Source organism: Musca autumnalis, unplaced genomic scaffold (genome assembly GCF_047663935.1).
Source record: "Musca autumnalis isolate F117 unplaced genomic scaffold, ASM4766393v1 scaffold_1, whole genome shotgun sequence".
In the NCBI taxonomy this organism is placed as follows: domain Eukaryota; kingdom Metazoa; phylum Arthropoda; class Insecta; order Diptera; family Muscidae; genus Musca; species Musca autumnalis.
Genome location: NW_027411644.1, coordinates 269,765,981 through 269,782,802, shown reverse-complemented (window position 1 = coordinate 269,782,802; position 16,822 = coordinate 269,765,981). Strand labels below are relative to the sequence as shown.

General features: G+C 36.3%; 2 protein-coding genes across 2 annotated transcripts; both read right to left on the bottom strand.

Annotated features, from left to right (window-relative positions):
- Positions 1-4,887: 4,887 nt before the first annotated feature.
- On the bottom strand, positions 4,888-6,083 carry LOC141389531 (protein D2-like). Its single transcript, XM_073961144.1, has 2 exons — positions 5,794-6,083; positions 4,888-5,691 (listed from the first exon to the last, which is right to left on the bottom strand). Exons 1-2 carry the CDS (start codon positions 5,935-5,937, stop codon positions 5,215-5,217), a joined length of 621 nt encoding a protein of 206 aa, XP_073817245.1. The 5' UTR covers positions 5,938-6,083; the 3' UTR covers positions 4,888-5,214.
- Positions 6,084-15,323: 9,240 nt separating this feature from the next.
- LOC141391270 (uncharacterized) lies at positions 15,324-16,137 on the bottom strand. Its single transcript, XM_073964184.1, has 2 exons — positions 15,744-16,137; positions 15,324-15,670 (listed from the first exon to the last, which is right to left on the bottom strand). Exons 1-2 carry the CDS (start codon positions 16,135-16,137, stop codon positions 15,324-15,326), a joined length of 741 nt encoding a protein of 246 aa, XP_073820285.1.
- Between the last annotated feature and the right edge of the window lie 685 nt (positions 16,138-16,822).

The following is a 16,822-nucleotide window of genomic DNA, read 5'->3' as shown; positions in this document are numbered from 1 at the left end:
GGAATAGCCCCCATATAAAGGTACCTCCCGATTTTCGGTATTTTGTGGGTATGGGAAACATTTTCTGACGACAACACCCATATAAAGGTACCACCTGATTGAACACATTTTTAGTTTAGATTAGATTGGATAATTAGGCATTTGAGGTATCCGCGGTCGAAAAATGTTTGCACCTTAAATTATGGGCAGGAAAGGAAACTACATAATTATTCGATTTTAGTTAAGAATATTTTATGGTGAATGACAGTTTTTCGGAGTCTAGGTATTTTTGGCTCGACTGCGACTCCAGGCCGTTTTTTTCACGACTCCGACTCCGAGGGTAAATTCCTGTACAAAAAACATTGTTCCACAACATCCCATACGGGACAAGGGATACTTCTCTCATATCAATGAGTGCACCCCGATTCATATTTAGCTTAATGATATGGGACCTACAGTTTATCGCCGAGTCCGAACGGCGTGTCTTAAGACACCACTTTTGGAGAAGTTTTTCAAGGCTGAAATACTCAGGAAATGTTGCCAACATTACTGAGGGGTATTTTGCTACCGTTGAAAAATGTTTGATGTTGTCTGGCCGGGGAATCGAACCCCCGACCTTCTGCATGCAAGGCGGGCGTGCATACCATTGCACCACGGTGGCACCCTGTACCACTAAAATTAATAAAACTTTAACAAATGTTTAACTTTTTCCTATATTTGGCCCATATAGGCTAATTTATGGAACATAAATATGAAGTAACATTCATATCTATATTATTTCTACTGAGTCTTACATTAAACAAGTAAGAAAAGCGTTAAGTTCCCTCGGGCCAAACTTTTTATACCCTCCACCAGGAACTGTATTGAAGTGAATAGGAACAATTATTAAATTTATATCTCAACTGATAATACTCCCTTCAAAATAGCTCATATGGGACGGCATTTTTGTTCTTTCCAAAACATGGACCAATATCTACAATTTTCCTGGATATTCTAGATTTGGATAGTTAACAACATCGGAAGCACTGTTCTATGGAGGCTGTATTAAAAGTTGACCTGTACCGATACATTTCTGGAAGAAAGTTTCGTAACTCCAGCGAAGACTATGTACCAAATTTGAGCCATGTCGGTGTTATAATGAGGCTTAATCCTTCAAAATACCGAAAATTGGGACGTACGACGATAAATTTCTGGGAGAAAGTTTTGCATCCCAAAGGAGGACTAAATATCCAACGTCAGCCATTTTGATAGGATAACATAGCTAAAATCTTCAAAAATACCGAAAATTGGGAGATATCGACCTAAGGGGGTTATATGAGGGCGTGGACCTATACCGACAAATTTCAGGAGGAGAAGATTTACTACCACATTTCGGTGAGATATTGAGGTCACAACCTTCGAAATACCGAAAATCAGGAGGTAACGTTTCATGGGGGCCATATGAAGTTGTGGACCTATACCGACAAATTTCAGCTGGAAAGTTGTATACCCCCAACGAAGACTAACTACCAAATTTCAGTCAGAAAAACCGAAAATCGGGAGGTACCGTTCTATGGGGGCTATATGAAGACGTGGACCTATATCGTCCTATGGGGGCTATATCAAACGGCCTATGCAAAATTTGCAAAATAAGTATCATGGAAACCCTGAAATATAACAGCTTTTACGAAATAGACGAAAGCTTTTAGATAAAAACGAATGGTTCGTAAAATTTTACGAGAACCAAATTTTGAACGTATACGTTTTAGTACGAACGGTTCGTGTGACAGGCAAGCATTTTTACAAAAACACGCTGCAAAATCGATGTAAGCCAACAAAAAATGCTTCGAGAAAGCCATTTTGCATGAATTTTATCTACGAAAACTTCGAAACTTTTTTTAGATTGTCTTCACCTGAAAGAACATAACAAAATCTACTTTCTGCATTTTTATTTGGAAAATACCACTAAGTATTGTGGCAAATAACGGTATAGGAAAAATCTCTTTTTATAAAAGCGTTTTGCGGTGCCAACTCGAAAACTAAACCGATTTCCAACAATTTTGTGGGCTTATCAAGAACATCATAATCTTGTCCTTCATCTATCGATTTTTTTCAAAAATATTAGATTTTACGCAAATGGTTGACAGAAAAAAACCAAACTACCTGCAATTTAATATTTAAGGTTCACAGTAGTTACAAAACATCTCCACCAAAAACCATCAACGTAGATCCATGTTTTGGTATAGCCCCCATATAGCGGTACCTACCGGTTATCGGTATTTTGAAGATTTTAGCTACAATTTTTAACCGAACTAGCTGTAATTTATCACTAAAGGGCCTCAGTGGCCACGAAACTTCTCTACCAAAAATCGTCTATATAATTCATGTTTTGGTATAGCCCCCATAAAGCGGTACCTACCGATTATCGGTTTTTTGAGGATTTTAGATACAATTTTTAACCGAATTAGCTGTAATTTGACATTTAAGGTTCTCTGTGGTCACGAAACTTCTAAACCAAAAATCGAACTAGTTGTAATTTGTTATTTGAATTGTCAGTGGTCACGAAACTTTTCACTAAAAATCGTCAACATAGGTCCATGTTTTGGTATAGCCCCCATATAACGGTTCCTCCGAATTTTCGGTATTTGGGAATTTTAGCTAAAACTTTTACCGAACTATCTGTAATTTGACATTTGAGGTTCTCAGTGGCCACGAAACTTCTGCACCAAATATCGTCAACATAGGTCCACGTTTTGTATAGCCCCTCCCGATTTTTGGTATTTTGATAATTTTAGCTACAATTTGTAACCGAAGTAGTTTTTTTACATTTGAAGTTATCAGTGTTCGGAAACTTCTCCACTAAAAATCGTCAATATAGGTCCATGTTTTGGTTTAGCCCCCATATAACAGTACCTACCGATTTTCGATATTTTGAGGATTCTAGCTACAATTTTAACTGAACTATCTGTAATTTGTCACTAAAGGTTCTCAGTGGCCACGAAACTTCTCCACTAAAAATCGTAAATATAGGTCCAATGTTTATACCCTCAGCATTTATGCTATCGAGGGTATATACACTTTCATACGGACAAAATGTGCCTCATCGAAATAATGGTTTTAGACCCCAAGATAACTCTCGAACAGATCAATCGATTCGGTGCAAAATTTGGCCTTAGTAATATTTTGTCCAAATATAGTTTAGGTTCGAAGATAAGCCATATCGGTCCACTCCTTCAGGTACCTCCCCCACAAAAGTTCAGAAATGTTCGGAAAAATTGTTCGTACGGTAACTCTTGAACGGAGTGGCCGAATTGGTCCATACTTTACACATCCTAATATATTTACCAGATATAGATAAGGTTCAAATATGGACTATATTTGTCCACTCCATGCGGTACCTCCCACACAAAATTTCGGATAAGTTCACTTTAAGACCTGCAATCGAATCACTTTGATTTTTGTTGAAGCAACTTGCATTCGCTGCCTTACTTACGATGGTAAATTTTTTTTCAGGGGCAAGTCCATACTTCTTGAGCAAACAGCCCGAAGTGTGTAAAAACCATATGTAATGGCTGGAGATACACTTCCATAATGGTTAATGTCGATCCATTCCTTTAAGTATCTCCTCCGCAAAACTTTTGATCTTTAATCCTAATCAACAAAATGGTTCATACAAAAATGGTTCGACAAAAATGGTTCATACATCCAAAATTTTTAAAACCCCCTAAATACATACGTTTTTTGGGAAAAAATTGTTTCAATATACACAGGGTGAGGGTATGTATATCTCTGTCAGCAAAGCTGACTGATACTTTTTTACTTGTTTTGTTTAACAATTTATAATATTATACGTGGCATTTATGTATATTACATTTATTTGCAATCTGTAAATGCGAATTATATTCAATCAATATAACATTATTTCTTTCGTATTGTAAGCGATTTTTACAATATTTCCCAATCTCGATAAGCGTTGTTGTTTCTTATTTTTGGAAGTAAAGTGTTATTTTAGGCAATTGCATTGATTGAAGAAAAGAAATAAAAATTGTATCAAAAACAAATATTGTCCCTCCAACAAAAAGGAAAAATATTTTTGCTTTGCTTGCAGGAACGTGTAAAAATGTACGCTGGAAACTTCCAGAACTTCTTTTGTCACCAGTGATCTGTTCTTGGGACTTTTATGTCCACCACTTCTGCTATTGGTGTTTAAAACAGTCATTGCCTGATGGTATGTCTCTGTCCGCAATTCCGACTGACTTACATCGTTGCCTTCCATCGCATTTCCTCTATGATAATATGTTTCGTTCGTCCTTCAATGCGACCATTCCGTGGAGTAATTACGTACTCATTCCACAGATCGTTGTTCTTAAAACGTTTTTGATTGGGGTAGTTTCATTAGGGATTGTGACAAGCGTATACCTCTGCTTTGCTAGATTCAATAATTATGTCTGATCTTAATTTTTTTCAATACCATTTGAGGGTTAAATTATTAAATTGTCGTTTGGTGGGTGTTAACAATTGTTGTACATATAAATTCGCATGTTCATATTCTAATTATTTGATAAGATTTATATTTCAAAATAAAAGCAGCTATTAAATTTCAGTTTTTAGCCACTTGTCCACTAGAACCAGTTAGACGAGAGGTAGAAAAAAATTACCAACCCACTATAGATGGAAATGTACAGAGACAGTATGGTCTTTGAAGGTCTTTTAAATAACAGTTACCTGATGTGAGTAATGAAAAAATATATTGCAGTTTGCCCCTCTAAAACATGTAGACCGGTGGATGTCGTCTACATTGGCTTGACCTTGATTGGTCTTGAAATCATTCGAATCCACAGAACTTAATTTACAAACATTAATTACATGTCTTTTATGCTTGCTCGCTCCATTGTATTGAAAAAATAAAATAACAGATTGCCAGAGAAATTTGCATTGTAAATTTATGCTAAACATATTTTTTATTAATTTATCATATTGCTTTCGCTGGACACAAGCAACAGCTGCTTGCTAATTAAAAGATTTATTAGGTTTATGACTTAAAACTACCGGTTGCAAAGATCAGTGGCGGCATCTTTCCCAACCACGAAACAAGTTTGAAATTTGGTGATTTGGTGTATTTTGAAACAAATCAAATGAATATACATAAGTGTGTGCATTACAGAAATACACACATAGTTGCATGTCTGTGCAATGTTGAACTAGACAATTTAATTATTAATAAAATAGAAAAGACAAGGTCGGTCCCCTCCTCCATTACAGACCCAATTGTTTGTATAAAATTGGTACATAATCGTCATATTGAGCCTGATAGAAATTACCGGCCAGAGGAGCACCCAAATTATATTTTTCAATGAATTTTCTAGTAGAGAATTTCTCACGACCAGCAGCTTCGGTGTTGCTAAAACGTTTTTCATCGAATTCCAATTTTTTGGGTTGTTTAAACAAAAGGAAGACATAACGATGTAAACCAGAATCTTTTGGTGGTCCAGAACCAACATATGCGGACAAAACTTCTCCTTTGTTCAATTGATCGCCAGGAATATTACCCACTAGCCAATGGTGCCATTCACGTACCACAGGATCTTTGCGTGAGGGAGCATCAGGATCAGTAAGAAGTAGGGTATAGTAGGTACCAGCCTCAGCATCCCATTCAACTTTTGGTTGATTCTTTACCTGGGTGGGTGTCAATTCAACACCTTTGTCAGCAAAAACGCCATTATCATAGGTAATCTGAAGAGAAAAAAATTTCACAAGTTATTTATTATCTGTCATATTTGGGAACTTTCTAAACACTCTTTTATCACACATATGTTTTTATTTTGCAATTATAACCTTTAGGAAATATTTGGGACCTTCATCCAGTACATCGGGTATAACTTCTAGATGTTTCATAAATTTTGTGATTTCACTATCTCCGGCATTTACGATTGCTAATCCAGCGATTAAACTTATGGCCAAGATATATTTTAAGGTCATTTTTAAATATGTTTCTTTATTTTTACTGCTCTTTTCGAAGGTTGAGATCTTTATTGATTTAATGTTAAATGTTAACTGAATATCGTATTCATTAAAATCTCTGTTTTAAGTCTAAAACAGCTGAACCGTTTAATACTACATTTTTCGTTTGTTTTGAGCTTTTATTAAAATATATTGTAGGCAAAAGCTTTTTCTTTGTCACGCAATGTATACAATGGGCTTTTGATTAGTATGTTATGTTAGTAACATGAATAAACATATGTCCGATTTAGACTTTACAACTACTACTACCATAAATAAATAAAAATACCAAGTTACATCCACTTCAGGAGGAAAATGTAGCAACACCCTTTAAAAGAGTTCATCGTTGTTTATTCTATACTCTGACTTAGCACAATACCAAATTACAACATTATCGGTTCGAAAATTTGAAAAAAACCCTCGAAATACATAAAATTGGGCAGTACCGGTTCATGGGGTTAGACTAAAACCTACAGAGTTTTCTATGATCTGGGTACACAAACTTCCAATTAATAACCAATTCGGAGGAAAATGTGATTAAAATCTTCAAAAAGTCTTAAATCGTGTTGTACCCTTACAAGGGACCTTTGTACCTGTTATAATGTTTTGTGCCCCTGGCTAAACCCTTAAAAATATCGAAAAATTTATGAGTGCCGTTCTATGGGGGCTATATAAAAGGTGTAAAGTTTTATACCCCCAACGAAGACTAAATACCAAATGTCAGCCATTTCGGTGGGATATTGAGGTAACGTTCTGTGGGAGCTCTATGAAGACGTGGTCTTCCAATTTCAGGTGGATAGTTTAATACATCCAACGAAAACTAAATTCCAAATTTCAGCCATTTATGTGGGATATGGAAGCCACAATCTTCAAAATACCGTTATATCGGGGATCATATAGCCCTGACGTCGACATATACTCACAAATTTCAGGTGGAAAGTTTTTTAACCACAACGAAGACTAAATACCAAATCCATTTTGGTGGAATATTAAGGCCACAACCTTTAAAATATCGAACATGGGGAGGTACCGTTCTATGGGGGCTATATGAAGACGTAAACCTATTCCGGCAAATTTCAGGTGGACAGTTTTATACCCCCAGCGAAGCCTAAGTAACAAATTTCAGCCATATCGATAGGATAATGAGGCTAAAACCTTAAAAATATCGAAAATAGGGAGGTACCGTTCTATGTGGACTATATGAAAGCCTATATCTACAAACGAAGTCTAAGTACCAAATTTCAGCCCGAATGACAGATCCGCCGTGAGGCGAACTTTTGAATTATGTCGTGTTGAAATTGAGTTATATAACTTTTACACCTACTATAAGGGTCACAAACCCAGAATTTAACCCGCCATAATTTAAAAGTTCGACAAATTAACCCCAAAAACGCTTTAAAATTTTAATAAGAGATAGAGTTTTGATGTATTGTAGGACCTGTAGTGTATTTTTAGAATATTTTGATTTGATACACATTTTATAGGAGAATGGTCCAAAAACACCCCTTTAATGAGCCGCATGAGAGTTAAAAATTTGGACTTAATTTGGTTTGCATATGCGGCTACGAGAGTTTTTGAGTGTTTCTGTTGAATTCGCATTTAAACGAATTCGTCAGTCAGATTTAATCTTGAGCTCGAGTCGTCATAAAATTGGGGAAGAGTTCTTTGCTGCAATGCAAAGAACTAAGGGAACTGATGAGTCCAAGTGGCGTTGGACGAAACTAGTATTCTCTGCCCTTCCCTAAAGTAAATCAATTTTAACTACCCCACTTTAAAAACTTGTTGTTTTTAAAATTTGAAAACAACAAATCTGTGATTAAGCTGGGTCTTACTTTAAAAATAAAAAGTAAACACACATCACAACAAAACTGCCAAAGTGAATCTGTAATTTAAAAAAAATAATGATACAATGTTTTATCTATAAATGCACTAGAGACTAGAAAATTATTATTGGCTTAGCCTCAATAATTATATTCTTCTTCATTTCTTCTTCTTCCATTTTTAAGTTAAATGCAAGCGTTTTATTTAAAAGATTCCATCATGAAGAAGAATATAGTACTAAACTATTTCGTTTTCTATCTGATCTTGTGAAGTTGAGTACTTTTCTCTTTTAGTTTTGTTCGTACTCACGAATGTCAACAAAACGAGTGTCTTTTCTCTATAGGCAGGTCTGGTTCGAAGATGGGCTATATCGGCGTTTTGATCTAGCCCCCATATAACTGAAACTCCCGATTTTCGGTAGTTTGGGGATTTTAGTTACAATTTTTAACCAACTAGTACGGTTAAAAATTGTAACTAAACTAATTTGACATTTGAATTTTCAGTGGTCACGAAACTTCTTCACTAAAAATCGTCAACATAGGTCCATCTTGTGGTATAGCCCCCATATACGGTACCTCCCGATTTTCGGTATTTTGAGGATTTTTGCAAATTTTTTGACCAAAATACCTGTAATTTAATATTTAAGGTTCACAGTGGTTACAAAAAATTTCCACCAAAACATAGGTCCATGTTATGGTATAATGGTACCTCCCGATTTTCGGTATTTTTAGGATTTTATCTACAATTTTTAACTGAACAACCTGTAGTTTGATAGTTGGGGTTCCCAGTCGTCACAAAACATCTCCTCCAAGATTTAAAAATTGTCAACATAGGTTCATATTAGTTCGATTAGGTTTCCGCACCGACTGTGATTACTTAAGCCCTTTTGATATTTTTCTATTCTAAAATTTAAATTTGGTTTGTTTGAATAAATATTTATTGAAAACAAATACGATTCTTACAGCCGAAGTCAATAAAAGCATATTCTCTGTACCGATAGGTACAATAAATATAAACATAAAATTCGCGAGTTTATAAAGAAAAACAAAAAATACATTATTGTCAAAGATGCATTAAATGATCCAGATCCAAATTGGTCCAGAATGGTTTGATATTGATTTTAAATTAAATTAAAATTATTAATAAGTTATAGCAAAAAGCGAATATGTCATGATAACAAATAAAATTAAATAATGTATTACTGAGCTTCAATGCATTTGGTGCGGAAACTTTTTTGGCGATAGAGAAAAACGACACCGTTCTACACGGCTATACGGTGGTATTTTTGATATTTACAAAAATTGCAAACAAATTATAACCCTAATGTACATACATGTTGAGTGCATCAGCACTAGGTTGAGATACTGGATGTTGCCTTTATATTAAAAAAAAATTGTAAATGCGAATAACCACTTTGTTTTTTTTCGACACCAAACGCATTGTATGTGTTTGGTTTGTTAGTTACTACGACGCTTCGCGACGTTGGTAGTTTGGCGTAAAGCGTTGAGAGCATTTACCAAACAAGAGAGGAAATGTGAGTGCAAATAATGGGAATGTAGGGAAAAATAGGAAAGTGATTTTTTTGAAAATCTTACATATTTTTGAAAAAATAGTGGCTTTCGGATGGTTGCAAGGAACTGCACATGTATCTTATGTGAGGTACCTCTATAGAGTCTATAGTATGAAAAAACTACATCACGAACGAACATATGTAAAATCCACCACGAGTTATATTGAAGTAAAATGCAACAATTAGTTTCCTTTCGTTTATGAAGAAGACTAATTACCAAATTTCGTCGATCTATGCCGACAAGTTCTTGCGGAACGTTTTTAGACTCAAAGAAGACTAATTACAAATTTCCTACATTTCGGTATGATAATGTGGCTAAAACCTAAAAAATACCAAAAATTAAGAGGTATGCTTCTATGGGGGATAAAGGAAGACGTGGACATATACTAATAACACTGTGCAGCAAGAAAATTATTAATTATTAAATTACCGAAAAATAGAGTCTTTTGCCGTTTTTTCGTATCTCATCAACTTTCGCGGTAATAGTCGTCCAAAGGTTTCAGGCTTTGATGTAAAAAGGGTAATTTCGTCAGGACTATATCTTCCACACCGTTGGGAAATTTGAATTTATCTCAGAGGAAAAGTTGTAGCCCTTGTTTTAAAGAACAAAAATTGTGAACACATATAATCCATCAAACTTCATCTGCAAGGTCAAAATTGCCATGGTCAAAAAAATTGCCACGGAGAAAAAAGCATAAAAATTGGATATTTTTAAAAGATTTTTGCTATTTTTAGCATTAAGAACCCTTCATAGACATTTCGCATGTTTCAGAAAGTTGTTTACTGATGCCTTTGCTACATTATTGTAGTTGGTTGTTTTCTTGAATATTGAACGGTTTAGTATCTGGGGACCAGAACCAGAGAAAACAGGATACAAATCACATTTGCTTTGCTATTTTGACCTTTAAGAACCATCTATACAGAGTTCCCCTCGGGGGAGGCTGAAACCCCTAGAGAGCGCGTCGCAGGTGGCGGATGGCGAATGCTTCCCATATGCGGAGGGTGGCGGATTTACCAATACTTCTCGCACATGGGTGGTAGGAGGGAAATCAAATACCTCCCGCGGACCAAACAGCACGGAGAGAAAACTTCGTAACAAATCATTGAGCAGCGTCTGTTCCCACATTGGGCGGCTGCAAACAGCGTCTGAACTCCAGAGGAGCGGCTTATAATATAGAAGGACAACTTTAAACCCTTCAGAAGGCAACGGGAAACCACTGAAGTAATTATTTCCCTTGAAAATCATACAATATGCAAAACGAAAACCAAAATACACGGCCCTCAGTCTCCGGCCAAACGAGGGTGCTAAGAATCCCCGGAGGTAAAAACAACAAGAAGCTGAAAATTGGAACGTGGAATGTCAGAAGTTTGTACGAAGATGGAAAATTGAACAATACCATTAATGAAATGAATAAGCTCCAAATTGATATACTTGGTGTCAGTGAAACATGGTGGACAGATAGAGGAGAGTTTAAATCCCAAAATGCTATGGTGTATCACTCAGGAAATATGGATGGAATACACAGGAAAGGTGTAGCTATTATAGTCAGAAAAGACATAGCTAATAGTGTAGCTGGCTCGATAGCGATGTCAGATAGAGTAATGATGATAAAAATCACAGGAAAACCATTAAATTTAAACATAATTCAAGTTTATGCCCCCACATGTGATGGAAATACTGATGAAGTTGAAAACTTCTACAATGATATCAACGAACTGATAAAAATGACGAAATCACATGAAATAACGATTATTCAAGGTGACTTTAATGCGAAAATTGGAAGCGAGAGGGTATATGGTATATCAGGAAAATATGGCCTGGGAGAAAGGAATGATAGAGGAGATAGGCTAATAGAGTTCAATCTGACTATTACCAACACACTTTTTCGATTACATCCCCGAAGGCTCTACACATGGAAATCGCCACAAGATAATAGAGGAAACATAGTACGGAACCAAATCGATTTTATAATCATCAATAGACGTTTTAGATCCTCTGTGACAAAATGCTCAACCTATCCAGGAGCGGACGTACCCACAGATCAATCTTGAAGGGAATAACTTTGCACAATCAAAGAGACAATTTGCAATGTAGCAAACAACTCCATAGGAAACAATACAAGAAAAAATCAAGAGGAATGGATGACAGATGAAATCATAAAACTTCGAGAAGAACGAAGCAAGTATAAAAACGTAGATTACGAAAAATATTGGGAAATTAATAAGGAAATCCGCGCTGCGACACGGGCTGCAAAAAATGTATTACTGAATCAAAAATGCCGAGAAATTGAACACCTTCAATACATGCATGACGACTTCAACCTACATAAAAAGTTGCAAAAAACGGCAGGAATTTACAGAAAAATATCTCCAGCAATTCTCGTAGATGAAAATAACCAGTCGATCTTCGAAGCAACTGAAAAAAAGAATTTATGGAAAAGATATATTAAATAAATGTTCACAGATGAAAATCGATCAGAAAATATAACCGACTTGAATGCTGACGTCACTGGAACCCCTATTACGAGATCTGAGGTGGAACAAGCTCTAACGTCTCTAAAAGACAAGAAAGCAACAGGGCCCGACGAAATCCCCTCAGAATTACTGAAACTAATAGATGGAAATAATATACTATTGATAGTGGAATTACTTAATCACATATATAATACAGGAAAATATCCAAATGATTGGCTAATCTCAACCTTTATTGCAATACCGAAAAAATCAAATGCAAAAAAGTGTTGCGACTACAGACTTATTAGCTTTATGTGCCACATTCTAAAATTGTTTCTTAAAATTATCCATAAACGGATATATGCCAAATGTGAAGCTGCTATGGGAAACTCTCAATTTGGGTTCAAAGAGGCTATGGGTACCCGAGAAGCCCTTCTCTGCATACAAGTACTTGTTCAGAAATGTAGAGATGTGCAGAAGGACGTTTTTATATGTTTCATTGACTACGAAAAGGCTTTTGACAACGTCCAGCACGATAAATTAATGACTATTCTGAGAGACATTGGTATTGAAGAAAAAGAAATAAGATGCATACAAAATCTGTACTGGAATCAGAAAGCCCGGATAGAAGTAAATGGCGAACTAACTGATGAAATATCAATATCTAAGGGGGTCAGACAAGGATGCATCTTATCACCTCTGCTGTTCAACATATACTCACAAAAGATATTTCATGAATCGATTGAAACTGAACGCATAGGTATAAAAGTGCATGGAACATTAATAAATAATATACGTTATGCTGATGACACCACACTAATAGCTGGAAGCCTATCAGGATTGCAAAAACTATTAGATAGACTTACATGCGTAAGCGAGCTATATGGCCTTAAAATTAATATAAAGAAGACAAAATATATGGTAATCAGCAGAAAGGATCAAAATTACAGTACAATACTCAAAATAAAAGATGATACAATCGAACGCGTTAAAAACTTTACATACTTGGGAACACTGTTGAACGAACAATGGAACATGTCAAAAGAAATAAAACGTCGTGTGGAGTTAGCCAGAGGTGCTTTCTACAAATATAAAAAAGTTCTTACTAACCACGACTTGAGTCTCTCGACAAAGACCAGATTCGTAAAATGTTATATTTGGTCCACATTATTATATGCAGTAGAGGCGTGGACAATAAAAAAAGCTGATGAGAAAAAACTTGAAGCCTTCGAAATATTGGTATACCGTCGCATATTGAAAATACCTTGGACTGCGCGGGTCACAAATGAAGAAGTCTTAAGAAAAATGAATTTGGATCGACAATTGCTGAAATCTGTCAAAAGCCGTAAAATAGCATACCTAGGACATCTCATGAGGAACGATAAGTACAAATTTCTCCAGACCATTATTAAAGGCAATGTTGAAGGAAATCGAGTTCGAGGCAGAAAAGAGTTATCTTGGATTAAAAACATCCAGGATTGGACTGGATACAGTAATGAAAGAAATCTAATACACGCTGCAAGAAATAGAGAACTAATATCACTAACATAACATAAAATGAAGTATATAAAATAAAATGTATAAAGAACATATCTATTATATTGTATGATCGCTTTATATCCGAATACCGGATGTGCAAATAAAGAAGAAGAATACAGAGTTCGTATATTGTAGAAAGATGTTTGTTGAGATCTGAGGTACATTTTTGTAGTTGCTTGTTTGCTTCACATTTGATCGGTTTGATATCTGTAGACAAAAACCCGAGAAAAATGTAAAAAGAAATTACATCTTGACGATTTTGACCTAGAAGATGAAGTTTGATGGAGTTTATGTGTTCACAATTATTGTTCTTTGTGCTACCACTTTGCCTCTGACATCAAAGCCTCAAACATTTGTAGGCCTATAACCGCAAATTTGATGAGATAGGTAAAAACTGCGAGACACGTGTGTTCTCATTTTTAGTCTTCTATCACGCTGCGGTGTGAGAATATGGTTAATAATTTTCGTGTAGCATAGTGTTATCTTACGTACAGTTTAGTTGATGCCGGAAAGTTTTTTGTAGCTTTTGGGCCATTATCTCAAGAAGTAAGGACTTGCCCCTGAAAAAATATGTACCATCGTAAGGGGGGCGGCGAATACAAGTTGTTTCAACACAAATCAAAGCGATACGACGGCAGCTCCTAAACTGAGCTTTTCGAAATTTTGTGTGGGAGGTACCTACAGGAGTGGACCGATAGAGTCCATATTGGAATCTCATCTATTCCTGGTAGAAGTTTCACAATTTTTCCGAACATTTTCGAACTTTTGTGTGGGAGGTATCTGAAGGAGTGGACCGACATGGCTCCTCTTCGAACTTAAACTAAGTTTGGATAAAGTATTACTAACGCCAAATTTTGGACCATATTGGTTCATCCGTCCGAGAGTTATCGTGCGCAGACAGACAGAGGGACAGACGGACGGATGTGGCTAAATCGACTCCAAATTGTCTGAAGCACATTTCGTCCAAATATACTTGGGGTCTAAAACCATTATTTCGCTGAGGCACATTTTGCCCGTATGAAAGTGTATATACCCTCGTTAGCATAAATGCTGAGGGTATAAAAATAATTATTTTAAGTGACATGCACTTGTTAATATAATGGTTTGGTAGGTTTGTTTGTGAATAGATATACATAGGTACCAAAATGTACTATGTATCCATTGTTTGGTAGTGAGATTTTTGCGTTAGATACCCATTATTTGGTAATACGTTTTTTGATGCGTGCCACCGGCTATGTTAATTTCATACTTTCGATTACTCGATCTTTTTGATTAACCGAAAGATAGAGACAAAAAAATAATAAAAAACGGATTTTTTATATTTTCTACATATTTATTCTTCTTTCTTCATTCTTAAATAGAATTTGATTTAATAAATTAAATAAATATTAACTTAATCTTTGTTTGTGCTTTGTTTTTTTTTGATGTCATTTGATCGATGAAGATGAAAAGAGGAAATTAAAGTTCTAAAGAGTTTAGACAGTCTTATAATGAAAGAGTAGGGAAGATAAAAGATAGGCAGATAGATAGACAGAGAGTAGGAAGAAAAAGAAATGATGAAAAAGGGAAAAGTAAAGCAATAGATATAGGAATGGATAAGCAGAGGATAGAGAATAGAGCGTGCAGGTAAATGACTTTATGGCCTCTTCTTGAAGAGCGTTGAATGTGAACTATTTAAATTAATTAACAACTATTACAAAAAATAAATTAACAATTATTTTGGTTTTTGTGATTTCCCTTTGCGGCTTTGCATGTAAGGAAATCCTCGATTACGTTTACCTATAGCTTGTCCTTGATATTAGTTATGGGAGTTCGTTATATGGGGAGTGGGGGTAGTATGAAAGCATGTTTCCTTGTTTGCTTTCCTCAACCTCTTAGAGATTAATGGCAAAGGGATTGTGATGTAAATAGAGAGCAAGATTTAATACAAATCTTCTCTCCATACCTTTCACACCCTGCTTAATGCTAATGCGCACAACACTTAAGAGGAGCTGCTGTAGCTGCTGGGGTGGTAGCTGTTGTAGGCCATGTAGTGGGCATCAGAGCGGGCATATGGACCACCACTGGGAGTTTCCCAGCTGCTGGGTTCATAGGAGGAAGCTGCAGGCACGGGAGTCATGGACATCTTAGCGCCACCCAATTTTTGGATCAATTGGTAGAAGAGGAAGCCCAAAACCAATTTGATGGCAATCTTGGACAAGATCAAAGCCTTGAAGACCTTCAATTTAAGCAAAGCCATTAGGATGGGCATAACAACACCCATTTTCAATTTCAAGAGCAACAACAAGGGCAACATCAATTTGTTGTTCTTCTTCTTGTGGCCACGAGCTGCAATACACAAAACAATTGATTAATGATTAGCAGTGATCACCCAACCACTTGCCAAGGATTTAAAACTCACCATCGGTAGATTGGGGAATTTCCAAGTCGAAACCACGATCAGCACGGTATGTAACAACAGAGTTGGCAAACAAGGTTTCGGGCAATTGTACACGGATTTCGTTATTTTTCAAGATGCGAGCAACACGATCAGCAATAACGGTATCGGCAACATCATCACTCAAAGCACGTCCACTTACATCCTCATCAACACCAGCCACAGTATCCAAATAAGTCAAAACTTTCTCATTCAGACAACGAAGGGCATTCGAATTGAAGCAGTTATCCACAATGCTCGAGATCAATTCCTCCCCGGAGTCAATGCGTGCCTCAGCAACGGCAGCAGCATTCAAGGGAGCGGCAACAGCCAACAAGAGACAGCCTACGGCCAAAAATTGCGTAAAACGGAAGGCCATCTTCAATGTAATGGTGGTTTTAAGTAGCAAAAAGGGTTCGTTTATTTTTTTGGGATAGTAAAAATCCGGGCTACTCTATGTGCTGCCGATGTTCACAATAGAATTGATTCGAAAACAATGATACCAATTTCACCAAATACTCATGATTTTATACCAATGTTGAGCGGTGCCAAAGAAATTCACAATTCGTAGACATGTTGGTGGTGACGCAAAAATACAACACCAAAGTCTGAGAGGCCAAAAGAGCCCAAAACGTACACGGGAAATCGATCGACCGACAATTTCCAAAGGCACCAACAATATCACCACCACTAACACTATGAAATTACCAACAATTGACGCAAGCCCAGTAGCAATCGCAGCACAACAACAACAACAATTACAGCAATTGGTTTTTGGCTTTTTAATATGTTATACGCACATATTTGGTTTGTTTAGTAACAAACTTTGCTATGCTGTCCATTTGTTTAACTCTTCTTCGGCGTATGTATGAATGTATTTCTTTCTAGTTGGCTGTCCGTCTGTCTCTCTGCCGGCCTGCGGTGGAACTCAATCAACGGTGTGCATATTTTTATCGAATATATTTTTTTGTCTTCACTAGACGCATTTTCGAATATAAATTGTCATCACAACAATTGCTGTCACCACTTCCATCACCTCTACCACCCCCACCAAATGGGAAAGC